The sequence below is a fragment of the Oryza glaberrima genome, chromosome 6 (genome assembly GCF_000147395.1).
Source record: "Oryza glaberrima chromosome 6, OglaRS2, whole genome shotgun sequence".
NCBI lineage: Eukaryota > Viridiplantae > Streptophyta > Magnoliopsida > Poales > Poaceae > Oryza > Oryza glaberrima.
In genome coordinates this window covers 14,911,444-14,925,821 of record NC_068331.1, presented here as the reverse complement: position 1 = coordinate 14,925,821, position 14,378 = coordinate 14,911,444, and the positions used below count along the sequence as shown (strand labels likewise).

The following is a 14,378-nucleotide window of genomic DNA, read 5'->3' as shown; positions in this document are numbered from 1 at the left end:
GATCATTTTTATTGGTCAAGGATTAGAAGAGATGTTGAGAGATTTGCGCAGCGTTGCACCACGTGCCATAAAGCTAAGTCAAAACTGAACCCTCATGGTTTATATACTCCATTGCCTACTCCTAGTGTTCCATGGGAAGACATTAGCATGGATTTTGTTTTGGGTTTACCTAGGACTAAGAGGGGGAGAGATTCAATTTTTGTTGTGGTCGATAGATTCTCAAAAATGGCACATTTTATACCCTGTCATAAAAGCGATGATGCTTCCCATGTAGCTGATTTGTTTTTCAGGGAAATTGTGAGGCTGCATGGAGTACCAAAGACCATTGTGTCTGATCGTGATGTGAAGTTCATCAGCTACTTTTGGAAGACATTATGGGCAAAACTTGGAACGAAGTTGTTGTTTTCTACAACTTGTCATCCTCAAACAGATGTTCAAACTGAAGTTGTGAACCGTACACTATCAACGTTGCTGCGTATGATGATCAAGAAAAATTTAAAAGAGTGGGAGGATTGCTTGCCACTTGTGGAGTTTGCATACAACTCCTTTTGAAATTGTTTATGGGTTCAAACCTACTGCACCAATCGATTTGTTACCTCTTCCATTGTAGGAAAGAACTAACATGGATGCTTCTAAGCGTGCTGCATATGTGAAGAAGATTCATGAAAAGACCAAGGAAGAAATTGAAAAGAAGGCGCGCAGTAATGCTGCAAAGGTGAACAAGCATAGAAAGAAAGTGGTCTACGAACCGGGAGATCTTGTTTGGGTTCATCTACGTAAGGAACGATTTCCAGGAAGACACAAATCAAAATTGATGCCTCGAGGAGATGGACCCTTCAAAGTGTTAGCCAAAATTAATGACAATGCATACAAAATCGACCTTCCGGGTGAATATGGCGTAAGTGCTTCATTCAATGTTGTTGATCTTACCTCATTTTATGGTTTTGATGAAACAGAGTTGAGGACGACTCCTTTTCAAGAGGGGGAGGATGATGTGCCCCAACCCCCGTCACATGATGATGAGCACATCCCAGCTACACTTGACGTAAACAAGGGTGATGTAAACAATGGTGATGGTTCACGTCATAAGTCACATGAGGAAAATGAAGATGACGTAAATCATGTTGATGGATTATGTCTCAACAAGAACGATCAAGCATATCATGGTCCAATTACGCGCAGCCGTGCTAGGAAAATACAACAAGAGGTGAACTCGCTCTTTGCTCAACTTAATCCAATTTTTCGTGAGAATTTTATACAACCTAAATGCTCTACATTTGTATTGCTCAGGTTTACGCCCGAGGACATCATCACTACACCAAGAAGGATGGGTTACGTTGAGGACGATAAGGGTTACGTCGAGGACGATAAGGGTTACGTCGAGGAAGAACCAGCCCATGCCAAACCAGTAGCTGTCTACGCCAACAAGAAGATGGTTTACTCTGCAAAAGGCTCAACTTCCAAGGCTTGTGCGACCCAACCAGTCAACTTTCTCCATGCTTAATATATATGGTTGGAAAGATAATCAAGTCTAGTATCACCTCCAACAAACGGCTCGTCATTTCGACTTACCACTAAGGAGTTATGGACAAATCATTGAAGACTGCTCAGAAGCCAAACAGACGCGCGAGTCTTCTCGGGAATTCACTTATTATGACCTTTGAGCTAGCCTATGTCCAGTAAACTCCCAAGACTTTTCATTCTCATCTAGGAGGGTTGTTCCTAGTATAAATATCACCTATGTTTTATCATTTAGAAGACTTTTGGACAATGAAAATATGAACCCCTCTTGTTCAGCTGTGTGCTAACAAATTCAGAGAGAGATCTCTACCCCTTTGCTCTTGTAATTTCCTTGTGAGATTACAGAAGCGGCGTTCGACGCCCCCCAATTGGTGCTCCTGGTCCCTTCGAGGTTTTTCCTTGATTGATTTCAGGTTGTGTTGGTTGGTAAACTTAGAGACGGTGGTTGGCTTCGAGTACGATCGTCAGGTTGCACTGTTATCTTGGCTGCTTGCAACTAGTTATCTTAGTCTCTTTGATGCTAGTTATTGGTTCTTGATCCTACGCCGTAAAGATCGGGACATCAGCCCTACCAGGGTCGCATCACCTCCTCTCCTCCTCTCCTCTCTCTCACCTCACTAGACGAGACGGGCGGCGAGCTGCGGGTGGATTCGCCTCCGCCGGCCTCTTGACGGGCGGTGGGCAGCAGCGATGGGGCATGGCGGTGGGCAATTCCGCTAGTCAAAGGATGCGACGGCGGCTCCACCGCGCGGATCTGGCGGCGGAGAGTGGACGACCCCCACCAAGATCCGACGACGGGCGGCGGACGACGAGCGCCGCCCGGCGAGAGGAGCCTGGCGGCGGTGGTTAGGGTTTTTTTGCGATTTTTATTTTTTTTGGACTTTTATTTTTGAGTGCAAATAACAGAAGCACTCGCACGTGAAAATCCGATTTCCACGTGCAGGTGCGCCACCCACATGAACAAATAGTGATTTTGGAGACCATTTCAAGCAGACAGGCCGGAGTTCTGCTCGTCAAAATAATTTTTAACCCGTCTGGAAAAATTGTTTTTGTATGGAATTAGTTCACCGGCTGTCCCTCAACTTTACGTCAAGTCTGTATGACATCCCTAATCCCCAATATAAAAAATCTTCACCCCTAAATTATACAAAACGTGCAATTTAGGTCCTATAGTAGTATGTATCTCTGGTTACGCTAATTTGGCATCCTAGTCAGTAAAAAAATAAAAAAAAGTTATGGGGCCCACATGTAAGTGAGAAAAAAAAGGTTTGGTCTGTGTTGGTATTTCTTAACGACATTACTATAAATATAATTCCCAGCAATGGCGCCAGAAACACTCATGGTATATTATGGTTATAGAGTTCATCCGCAAACGCACGGATATACCATTGTAGCATTTCACCCAAGGGTAATCCAAGGGTATCGTATTTATTTAATCCCATGGGAAGATCATGGTAGAGAGAACCTGACTAATAATTTATATGTTACTTGTAATAATCATAGTCTAAGTAGTGGTTAATATAATCCAAGGGTAGAGTGACACATAAGCAGGGAGGTACTCATTCTCATAAAATATCTAAGCTAAGTGGAAAGAAAAGAGAAAGATAATCCACTTCTAGTATACATACATCCTAGTTATCCGATATACTAGCTAATACCCTCTATCCGATGCCATCGTGGTACTTCGAGAAGCCACCCCTGACTGCCGAGTTCCTTACGACAGCCCGTCATGACCATACAACCAGGGCAAAATACGGAGGAGTACCCTCCCCAGGAAATTAATTTAGCACTATATACACGCGCGAAGGAATACCCATACTGAGCTGTCACCATCAGCGGCCCACCTCTCATCCGCAGCATATAACCCCAAATAATGATATCCTGTAGTCTAGACACCACGCCTAAACTACCAGATACTACTCTAATATCATCGTCATGACAGAGTAATTGCATAAGCAAACACTATACCCGTACCAAAGCCTTTCCCAGATAAGCTAGTAGTATAATCAGTATAACATGAACATAATGTAAAGTTGGCATTCATATACTCGGTAAGTATTCCAATACCATAAATATATAAAGAAGAGTATTCTAAATAAAATACAAAGTTTACAAAAAAGGAAAGGAAAGCTACTACAGCCATACCAGAAATCTTCCGAAGGCTTCCAGACTCCGATTTCTACTATATTCCTATTCCACTAGCTTAAGACTACTAAACTAACTTAAGAGAATATGAGAGAGCTCTTGCTTGAGGTGTGTGAGTGAAATGAGGTTGAGGTGTGTGAGTGAAGTGAGGATGAGAGCTCTTTTTATAGCCTCCCAATGATGGTTGTGACGTTTGGAAAGGTCGGTAATACCCACCAACCATCATTGGGGAGCCTTCTCAGCCGTCCAGGAGAAACCTGGATCGAACGGCGTTGCGGGGGGTTCGGCCGAACCATGGGTCGGGCTGGCCTGGCCAAAAATCGGCTGGTGGCCTCCTCCGTTGCTCTCCTACACAGACTTGTAAATTTTGGCTCAATTGATCGTGTCAATTCTGAGTTCTTGGCCCATTCATGCATAAGTCTGATTCTCGACATTGTCCGATTGATTTATCGTCTGATTTGATGTCGATTCTCCTCCACTTTATGGTTATTTTCTACAAAAGGTTAGTGAACCAAATACTAGTGGAATTTTATTATTCTAACATGGATATGCATTCTAAGCATAACTAGTTCTCCTATATTTTGGAAATATTGACGATCGAAACTGATCGCTAACGACCATCAAAAGTCTGCCATCTCTTCTTCTCCTCTTTTCTTCTTCTCTTTTCTCTTCTTTTCTTTCTATTATTCTGTTCTCTTGTCTTCTTTAGCGAGTGAGGCTGCCGGCGGCAGAGGGTGAAGCAGCGACGGGCGGAGCGATGCGGCTGCAGGCTAGTGAGGCAGCGGGCGGCAGGCGAACGGGGCAGTGGGCGGCGAGTACAGCGGCGGCCATGGACACCAGTGCCGCCCGTCCCTATCGGTCGTGCGATTGCTGCCCAGTTCCGACAGCGCGGGGATGACTTGGGCGACGTGCAGGGGACCATGGCAGGCGTGCTCTCCTACATCCACTACGCCCTCCCTGACCCCCCCCCCAACCCCCGTGTTTTGCCACCGCGCTCCACTACGTGCTCGCCCCGCATGACGCCGTTGAGTGCATCAGCGCCCTCCCCGTCCGTGCACCACCCTGGCACCCGCTCTAGCACTCCACACTGCTGCCTACCTCTACAAACCCGTGGCATATAGCATCATTTAATGGTATCTAATAATCTAAGCACCACGCTTACATTACTAAACACTACTCTGCATCTCTGCATATGACATGGAGCAATCATATAAATGAACATTAAACCAATACAATCGCATATCCTTAGTAAGCTAGCTACATAATTATTATGAGACAAGTATGAACTAAAATCGGTACTCAAATAATTATGTAAATGAAGTAAAGAACCAAAACTATATAAAGAAGAATATTTCATTACTGAATAAAGTCTTACAAGAGAGAGAGAAGCTACTAGAGCCATACCCGAGTTCTCTGGAAGACTTGAAGAACTAAGAGACTATTCTATCTCTACTCCACTAGCACTAGAACAAAGTAAATAAACTAGAGAGAGCTTCTTGATTGATTCTTCTTGATGTGTGTTGAACCGGAGAAGGTGAGCTCCTTAAATAGGCTTCATATGACAGTTGTGACCATTGGAATTGTTGGAAATACCCCGCAACCATCATTAAGAAGCAACCCTGGACGTCCACGTGGAAGGCCAGGATCAGAGGCGACAATGGCGGTTCGGCCGAACCCTAGCCCATCTGGCATGTGCCTTCTCCGGTGATCTGCTTGATGGATTCTAAACTCAGTGGTATGGTGGTTGGGCCCAATGGTAAGTGTTCTAATGGGTTTGTGGGCCCATTTATCCATAAGTCTGCCACACGTCGAGTTCTAATTAACTAGACGGTTATTTTCCATTGTTTCTTCTCCATTTATATGAAGGTCTCATGCATACAATTACATTGCCAAGTACAAGTGGAAATAGATTATTCTTAATCAAATATGCATGCAAGCAGGCTCCACTCTCCGCCGCTCTGCCTGCCTGCTCCAGCCCCTCGCCGCCGCCCACTGCCACGCTCGCTGGCCGTTGCTCCCCCCCCTCTACCGCCGGCGACCTCTCGGCGCTCGCCCGCCACTACCCCCGCCCTGCTCCGTTGAGCACCGCTGCTTCACCTGCCTGCTCCAGCTGTTTGCCACCCCCGCTACTGTACCCCGCTCTACGGCAAAGAGAAGAAAGAAAAAGAGAAGAGAAAAGAGAAGAAAGAAGGGATGCAAACCCCACATTATTTATTCATCTTAGTTACATGCAGGCCCAGATTGCTGATTAGGATGCCATGTCAGTGAAACCACCCATATATACTGCTATGGGACCTATTTTGCATGATTTTGAACATTTGAGGGGTAAACATTTCTGGTATTGGGGATTAGGGATGTCATACAGACTCAACGTAAAGTTGTGGGACAGTAGGTGAATTTATTCCTTTTTGTACTAGTGTCCACCACTGCAGTCCAGGGTGGCGTCAATTTCTGCACAGTGGCACACGTACAACGCAAGCAGATAGGCCTAATCGAGGGCGCAAACGTGGGGATAGGATTTGGGGTGGCTAGGGGCGACACCTAGTGGACGGTCGAGGATCGGGCTCGTGCAACAGCGACGCCACCTTGGACAGGGCATGCCTAGGTTAGGCGGCTCGCGCACGTGCTATGGTGGCGCGGTCGCCTTGGTGTTAGGAGGTCATACCGATACCGTGTGCTAGGTAGCCTCGAGGTCTTCTGGGTGTAGCAGCCAGCCAACCAAGGCAAAGGCACCTCAGCAGCAGTGTCGTGTGGCCCAAAACCTATGGCGAGCGGGCACGACAACCAGGAAAAGTGCGTGCAAGTGGGAGAAAAAGGTGGGGAGGGTGGTCGGGTTCTCACTGTGTATAGCAATTGGGAAGCGACACATTAAATTACGAGCGTCAAGGTCGTGGTTTGCGCCATCATGTTCCTGGTGGATGTCGGTTCGAATTGTGGTCCTCGCTTGCCCCGGCGTTGGCCTTGCAGACCGAGGTTGCGCTTAGCAGGGCAGCTACGACGAGCATGTCGGCACGGTGGTGGTGAGGCAGGCTGAGGTGGGAGATTGCGTGGGAAGTATGGATGTGTTCGACGCGGTGGGTGAGGAGGAAAGGCAGGGCGACGACGCGGCCATCACCTTTATAGGAGGCTTCGGCGCGCAGTCAAGGCATGTAGCGGGGCTGGCGATGTAGTTGTTGGCCGTCACAGCGTCATCCTCGTTCCTCAAGGTTTCGCCGGTGAGGTATGGGACACACATCGGTTGGGCGGGCTAAGAACGCACGGAGTGGTGCACAGTGAGCTGGCATGGCGGTGGCTCCCTAGCTAGGGTTAGAGCTCGGCACAACAATTATTGACGGCAATGGGCATTGTTGTTAGGGCGTATTTCGTTGGAGATCTCGTCAACAGAAGGAGTAGCATTAGTCCCGGCAACTTACCGGTGGTGGTGGTCAAACTTTGTCGGGGCGTACGGGAACGAGATGAGGGGAGGATCAGCTCAGCTCGGCGGCTCGACTAGCCAGAAAATGCCACAATTGGGCAACTAAGCTGGTCCGGCCTAGCTCGGCTAGGCGAGAAGGAGACAGAAAGGAAGAGAAAAGGGTTGAGGGATTGGATTTAGAATTATAAGGGAGTTCAGGAAGATCAGTTGGGAGGTTTGGGTCTCGGCAGTCTAGGCTAGACCCACCAGGGAGCAAGAATAGACTTTTGCTGTTAATTTCGTAAAATAGTTCCTTCATGATTTTGTTTTACATAAAGGTTTTGAAAATAATATTATTTGACTTTCAATGATAAGCGCGGGCAGAAAGAGAAAAATTCGGAAAGAACCAGCGTGATGCAAGTTTTCGCAAAAAACGTTAAAGCCATGATTTTTATTTTCTGAATTTTATTTATGAAAATTTCATGGTGTAACAGGTGGCGAGGGAATTGGGAGAGCGAGTGTGCCTGGACAGGGTAGTTTCTCAAGAGTTCCTCGACATGATAAGTAGTTTGCTTCGAGTTAGATTCAAATCAACCTGATAAGTAGTGTGCTATGATGAGTTTCTCAAGAATTGTTGGGGTACACTTCACTATACGTACTACATCCGTACTTAAAGTATGATTTATCATCTTTTATATTTGCACTAATTTTTCAAACTAGGAAGGTAGCCCGCGCATATGCGCGGGCATCTTGTTTAATGTGTTTGAAATTTTATACAAATGTCTACGTGTAGTTGGTTTTTTTTTTATTGAAATACCCTTTATACTTTCAAACTTATTTAGGTGGTTAAGATTTTATTCTAGTTACGCTGGCAACATAAAAAATTGTTAACTAAAATGGTGTGAAAGCATGCAGTTTTGAATTTATAGGAAAATATTGTGTCATCACCATGAAGTTTCTATGAAACCTATATATTTTGTACTATGGGTATTTCTATACTTTAAGTAATAATTGCTTTTATACTATCTATGTCTTTGTGGATTTTAGGATAAATTAATTTAAGATTTTCTATTGAACATATAGCTAATAGAACTAAAGTCGCATAAATCCAAGAAGTTAAATTTTGTTTCTAAATATAAGGGATTTTAGAGTAGTACTACTTGTCCTATCCAAATAACTATCATTTATTGTTTACCCAATCTTACCCTAACCACCTTCCCACTCTCTACATTTATTTTAATTAATAAGGGGTATCATAGTCTTTTTTTCTTCCTCGTTAGCTATAACCCTAAGGCAAATTTTGCTACAGGACACTGCGATTTCGTGGTTTTAGCCATAACTCACTTTTGGAGGAAGACTCTCCATAAACGTGGTAATTTATCAATGGACACCGCGCCGATTAAAATAATAATTTCCGATGAAAAGGGGAGAGAAATCACATGAAATGTCAAAAATGCCCTTGGGCCCACATGTCAGCTCTCCTATCTCTCCTCTCTCTCTATCCCCTCCTTCCAGCGTCAGATGCGCGGCGTCGGGTGGTCGTGGTGGTGGAGGACGACGCCGATGCCGCGATGGCGACGGCGGGCACTGCACGGCTTCCGCGCCTCCTCCTCCTCCAGCACCTCGAGCGCCGCCAGGAAGTCAAGCCTGACCCCGCTCGTGTCGCGGTGGCGCCACCCGCCGCCGCACGGCGATGGCGCCGCGTGAAGTGTCGCGCGGTCGAGCAACGGGCAACGGAGACGTCGAATTTGCCTTCATCACCATGGCTGAGATGCGTAGAGAGAGAGAGAGAGAGGAGGAGATCCTGTTGATTGGCCGCTTGGTGGACTCCATGACATGTCGGCATTGAGGATGATGGTGGGGATGGGGTTGGTGGTAGCGGAGGCGGGAAAGCGAGGGTCATGGCATCCAGCCGTCGGAGTTCCGCCACCAGAACTCACCTGCGTTGTCCCGTCGTCGCTGTCGCTCCGACCCTCGTCCGCGCGTCGCCGCGGCCAGTCCGCTCCGCGCATCCGACGTTGGATGGAGGGGATAGAGAGAGAGAAGAGAGCGGTGTCCATGGGAAAATTGCCACGTTTATGGAGTGTCTTCCCCCAAAAGTAAGTTCGGGCGGTATTCTACGGCTAAAACCACGAAATCACAGTGTCCTGTAGCAAAATTTGCCTAACCCTAAATACCTTACGATGGTTCTTTACTACCTGTGAAATACATCTTTATGTATTTTTCCAATTTATTAACACACTTGAATGATTGTTTTTAATCTAAATGCTTATCTATAATGTAGAAATAATCCGATAGCTATGAATAACATGACCACTTGACTAATGATAAATTACACATCGAATGTTACACCTTCATAAAGAAAATTTTCAATAATTTCTCTTATTGATTATAGGCTTTAATAGACCAATAAATACTTAGGTTATATGCTACATAGATTAGTCATATTATTTTAATTATATGTAGGGTGTATATTATTGATGTTTTTTAGATTATGTTTTTTGATTTAAAGAAAAGTCATGAGGATGTAGTTTTTATTTTGTTCCATGAGATTGTACACTTAATTTAGTTATTTGTGTTTATGAACGACTTATTAGATTACTGTGTGGCGACTTAGGAATGTCTGTAGGAGTTCCATGTGACTGCTTGACAGCGTTTTAGGAAGTTTAATGGACTTTTTTTATGGTTTAATGGACTTTTTTATATAATAAAAGATATATATATATATTTTTAGGATTTGTCCGATTTTATAGAGCGTCACGCGTGATGGTGTAGGAGTGTTTTACTTTTAGTACATAATATAATAATAGATAGATTATAATCAGTTTGTTATCTAATATTTGATTTTATTTTCATATTAAATTTTGCTAGGTAGAAAATTAAAAAATAAAAAGAATGATAGAAGATATGAGGTGGAGGCATAGCTATTAGGACCGGACCGGACCGGCGGTCCGACTGGTAAAAACCGGAACCAGAGACTACAGCGGCTCGGTTCGCTTAACAGATCGTCTATGTAATCGAACCGCTAAAAACCGGGCGAACCGGCCGGTTTTTTTTGGAACCGGTGAACCGGGCGGTTCTGTAGGGACCGGCCGGCTTTGTAATTTGACCTTCTTAGCCCCAACTTTGCTGGCATTACTCAAGTGAGGGGTGGGTAAAATTGTAAAATTTTAGTTTTGGGGTCCTCTCCTATCCCGCACGCACAGTATCGATCCCCAAATCCAATCCATCGGCGGCGGCACCGGGCTGGAGAAGGCGGCGACGGCGGCGCAGCCGTAGCGTGCCAGCGTGTAGGAGCCTGGGAGGCGGCGACGTCACAGGCTTGCATGTCGCAGCACTGCAGCCGTGCAGCGGAAGCTAGCAGCGGCGGCGGCGGCGCGTGAAGCTAGAAGCGACGGCGGCGTGCGGAGCGGAAGATAGCAGCAGCGGCGCCGAAGCTAGCAGCGGCACGCGAAGGTCGGAGCGGCGGCGACGCCGGATTGCAGAAGGCGGCGACGGCAAGCTCCAGATCCGGCGGCTGCTTCTCTGCTCCTGATCTTCTGGTGTGCCATGGCAGATGGTAGTATGGTACGTACTCTTTCTTACAATTGCAAGCTGCTATTTTAGTTGTGCTTTATTGTTTGACACTAAAAATTTACAGCTTGATAGTTTTCCTTGTAGTTTCATACTAAAAAAATCAGATTTACTGTAATATTGTTAGATGTTAGAGGTGCTTATAGTTGATTTATTTCCACGCACAGCAATGTATCAAAGAGAGGAAGAAAAAGAGGTACTGCTACTCCTACTATTGGCACTTTCTTTTATGCATGTGTGAATGTGATGTTGGTGAAATTGCTTTGTGAGGCTTGTATTTTTTGACATTTTAGTATTTGATATAGTATATATGTATTATGTTGGTAACTTTGTCACCGGTTCGATTTGACCGGTTCAAAACAATCGAACCGGTGGTTCAACCGGTTCGTAACGGTTGGACCAATGAACCAGTGAACCGACGCTCTTGCCGGTTCAATTACCGGTCCGGTCCTAATAACTATGGGTGGAGGGAGGGATGTACGGACAAATGTACGTACGTACATTATGTACATGAGGGGGGAGAGGATGCCTAGGAGGTGGTGGGGTAGGGGTGGATATTTTAAATCTAACGGTGAAAAATAATGGGTCCACCGTATTAAGTGAAAATCAAGGGTACGATGTTTTGCTTTTTTCTCAAAATTTCTTTGATTTCTCCTAATTTATTAGAGCGTCAAGTGGCGGTTTAGGAGCGTTTGTAGGAAGTTTCATGGACTTTTAGTATATAATAGATAAGACAAATGGTCAAACATTACATGTAGTGACCATTAATTTGGAACCGAGGTAGTACAAAATATTCTACTTCAAATTCGATAGATTTTCACAAAAGTCTTCTTGTGAGAAGATGTACGAGTGATTGATAGACAGGATGTACCTGTTGCTAATTGACGGAATCCTCCCTAACATCTGAGACCCGGCTCAGGCATGGTGGAGTGTCAAAGCATCCGGCCGACTTGTTCCACGCTTCAATTCCATCCATCCCCACGATCTGTCTACATCCCGATCCCCATCCCGGGTCTCCATCCCAACCAATCCATCATCGAAAATAATAAAATCAAACACAGAGATAGAGAGAGAGAAGATAAAAATTACGAACACGTATGTCCCTACTGTCCAAGATGGAATTAGGTGGGCAATCCTAATTATTGTGCACTTGATCCAGACAAGTCAAACGAAGGTGGGAGGGAGGAAGCAGCTTCGCCGTGCCGAACTACTTCGTACGTACTATTACTAGTATTTCCAATCAACGCCACGCTGCCCCCAACGAACGAAACGAAATATACAACTAGTTTCCAAGGAGAGCAATCATCGCCTACATGTTACACTCGGCTCGTCATGTGCGGATTTAAGCCTTAGAACAAAAACTTGTATATGCTAGGTGCTAGCTGGTGATCGCAGCTGGTTGGTACCTCTGGGCTAAGCTTCTCTCAGGAGTCCTTGCGTGATGTCGTCGACGGCGTACACGCGGCCGTCCAAGCCACCAGGGCCGGCCGGAGAGCGGAGGCCTCCGCGGCTAGCCAAGGAGCTTGGCAGGATCGAGCCCAAGAAGCTCGGGATTGGGCTGGTCGCCGGCTGCTGCCTCGCTCTCCTCACCTACATCTCCTTTGCCCGCCTTTTCGCCATCTACTCGCCGGTCTTCGGTGCGCCACTTAATTATTTCTTGTTCTCTTCGTGTGAAACTCTCTTTTTTTTCATACTTACTGCTACAAATTTTTCGAAATTCTTGTTAGAGAGCACGTCCTTGGTGATGAAGAACGCACCACCTGCGTCGACTCAGCAGAACCCTGTGCTGGCTCAACAACAGAGCAAAGCAGAGGACGAGAAAGATGTTGGTGAAGATGAGACGGACCGGAAAGTGCCAAGCTTTGCGGAGACGACAGAAAAGAATGAAGAGGAGGAAACAGTAACGAAACCATGTGAGGCTTCCTTTTTTTTATCGCTGTTTAGCACCTCGAGTGGAAAAGAAAATTGAACACAGAACAGTTTTAATACTGACAACATCTATCTTTCAGAATCCGATCCCCGCATAAAAAAGCGTAGCTCTAATTCGGAATTCGGTTCTCTCGTCTTGTAATTTGGTTCATGTACGAGTTTCATCCATAGTAGTACTAATTAAGATGCTTTGTCTGTGATTCCGACAGCCGGGGACGAAGCTGAGGCCACAATCTCCTGCGATGAGAACGGCGTTGATGAGGGCTTCCCATATGCGCGGCCACCGGTCTGCGAGCTCACCGGCGATATCCGGATCAGCCCAAAGGAGAAAACCATGTTCTTCGTAAATCCGTCCAGCGCCGGCGCGTTCGACGGCAACGGGGAGAAGAAGATCCGACCGTACGCTCGCAAGGACGACTTCCTCCTCCCGGGCGTCGTGGAGGTCATCATCAAGTCGGTCTCGTCGCCGGCCATCGCGCCGGCCTGCACGCGGACCCACAACGTCCCGGCGGTGGTCTTCTCCGTGGCCGGATACACCGACAACTTCTTCCACGACAACACGGACGTGATGATCCCTCTGTTCCTAACGACGTCGCACCTCGCCGGCGAGGTGCAGTTCCTCGTCACCAACTTCAAGCCGTGGTGGGTGCACAAGTTCACGCCGCTCCTGAAGAAGCTCTCCAACTACGGGGTGATCAACTTCGACAAGGACGACGAGGTGCACTGCTTCCGGCGCGGCCACCTCGGGCTGTACCGCGACCGCGACCTCATCATCTCCCCGCACCCGACGCGAAACCCGCGCAACTACTCCATGGTCGACTACAACAGGTTCCTCCGCCGCGCGTTTGGCCTGCCGCGGGACAGCCCGGCGGTGCTGGGCGACAAGACCGGCGCTAAGCCCAAGATGCTGATGATCGAGAGGAAGGGCACCCGCAAGCTGCTCAACCTGCGCGACGTGGCCGCGCTCTGCGAGGACCTCGGGTTTGCGGTGACCGTGGCGGAGGCCGGCGCGGACGTGCGCGGGTTCGCCGAGAAGGTGAACGCCGCGGACGTGCTGCTGGCGGTGCACGGCGCCGGGCTGACAAACCAGATCTTCCTCCCAACGGGCGCCGTGCTCGTACAGATCGTGCCGTGGGGCAAGATGGACTGGATGGCCACAAACTTCTACGGGCAGCCGGCGCGCGACATGCGGCTCCGGTACGTCGAGTATTACGTCTCGGAGGAGGAGACGACGCTCAAGGACAAGTACCCAAGGGACCACTACGTGTTCAAGGACCCCATGGCCATCCACGCGCAGGGCTGGCCGGCGCTCGCCGAGATCGTCATGAAGCAGGACGTCATGGTGAATGTGACAAGATTCAAGCCGTTCCTGCTCAAGGCGCTCGACGAATTGCAGGAATAGGAGGAGCGCCGTTTGATTGGTTTTGTGTGGGCGTGGCTCGTCCATAAGTGGGATGTAGGATGTTTTGATTTTATATTTATATTGTAATATTGAGTTAATCAATGTAATTTATTTCGTTGGAGATTCATGGTGTTTGTCATTCAGAAAAGTATGATTTCTTCTTTTTGGTTGTTGAATGTAAAAGAAAGAAAGAAAGAAAGAAGGAAAAGCAATGTATAAATTTCAGCATTATAAAAAAATATATATATACTTCAGCCCAATTTATGTTCACACGCCTATTATAAATAACGGGCTTAAGTAGTGTTCTTCTTTTTGGACACAAATGTTTCTAGCTATACATAACGGAGGTCATGGGATCCCCGTCCCTGAATTGGACTGAATCGAGATGTTAACAGTTTCTTACTACTACCTCTA

General features: G+C 46.8%; 2 protein-coding genes across 3 annotated transcripts; both read left to right on the top strand.

Annotated features, from left to right (window-relative positions):
- Positions 1 to 622: 622 nt before the first annotated feature.
- Positions 623 to 1,504, top strand: LOC127777830 (uncharacterized). The gene has a single exon (XM_052304450.1). The coding sequence runs from the start codon at positions 623 to 625 to the stop codon at positions 1,502 to 1,504; it is 882 nt and encodes a 293-aa protein (XP_052160410.1).
- An 8,767-nt stretch (positions 1,505 to 10,271) lies between these two features.
- LOC127777308 (beta-1,2-xylosyltransferease XAX1-like) lies at positions 10,272 to 14,126 on the top strand. 2 transcript variants are annotated; one of them, XM_052303883.1, is made up of 4 exons: positions 10,272 to 10,627; positions 12,009 to 12,270; positions 12,361 to 12,546; positions 12,772 to 14,126. In XM_052303883.1, the coding sequence occupies exons 2-4, from the start codon at positions 12,075 to 12,077 to the stop codon at positions 13,962 to 13,964; spliced, it is 1,575 nt and encodes a 524-aa protein (XP_052159843.1). In that variant the 5' UTR covers positions 10,272 to 10,627; positions 12,009 to 12,074; the 3' UTR covers positions 13,965 to 14,126. The 2 variants fall into 2 exon arrangements, with proteins under 2 accessions (XP_052159843.1, XP_052159842.1); XM_052303882.1 differs by lacking the exon at positions 10,272 to 10,627 and having other exon boundaries at positions 11,237 to 12,270.
- The last annotated feature ends 252 nt before the right edge of the window (positions 14,127 to 14,378 follow it).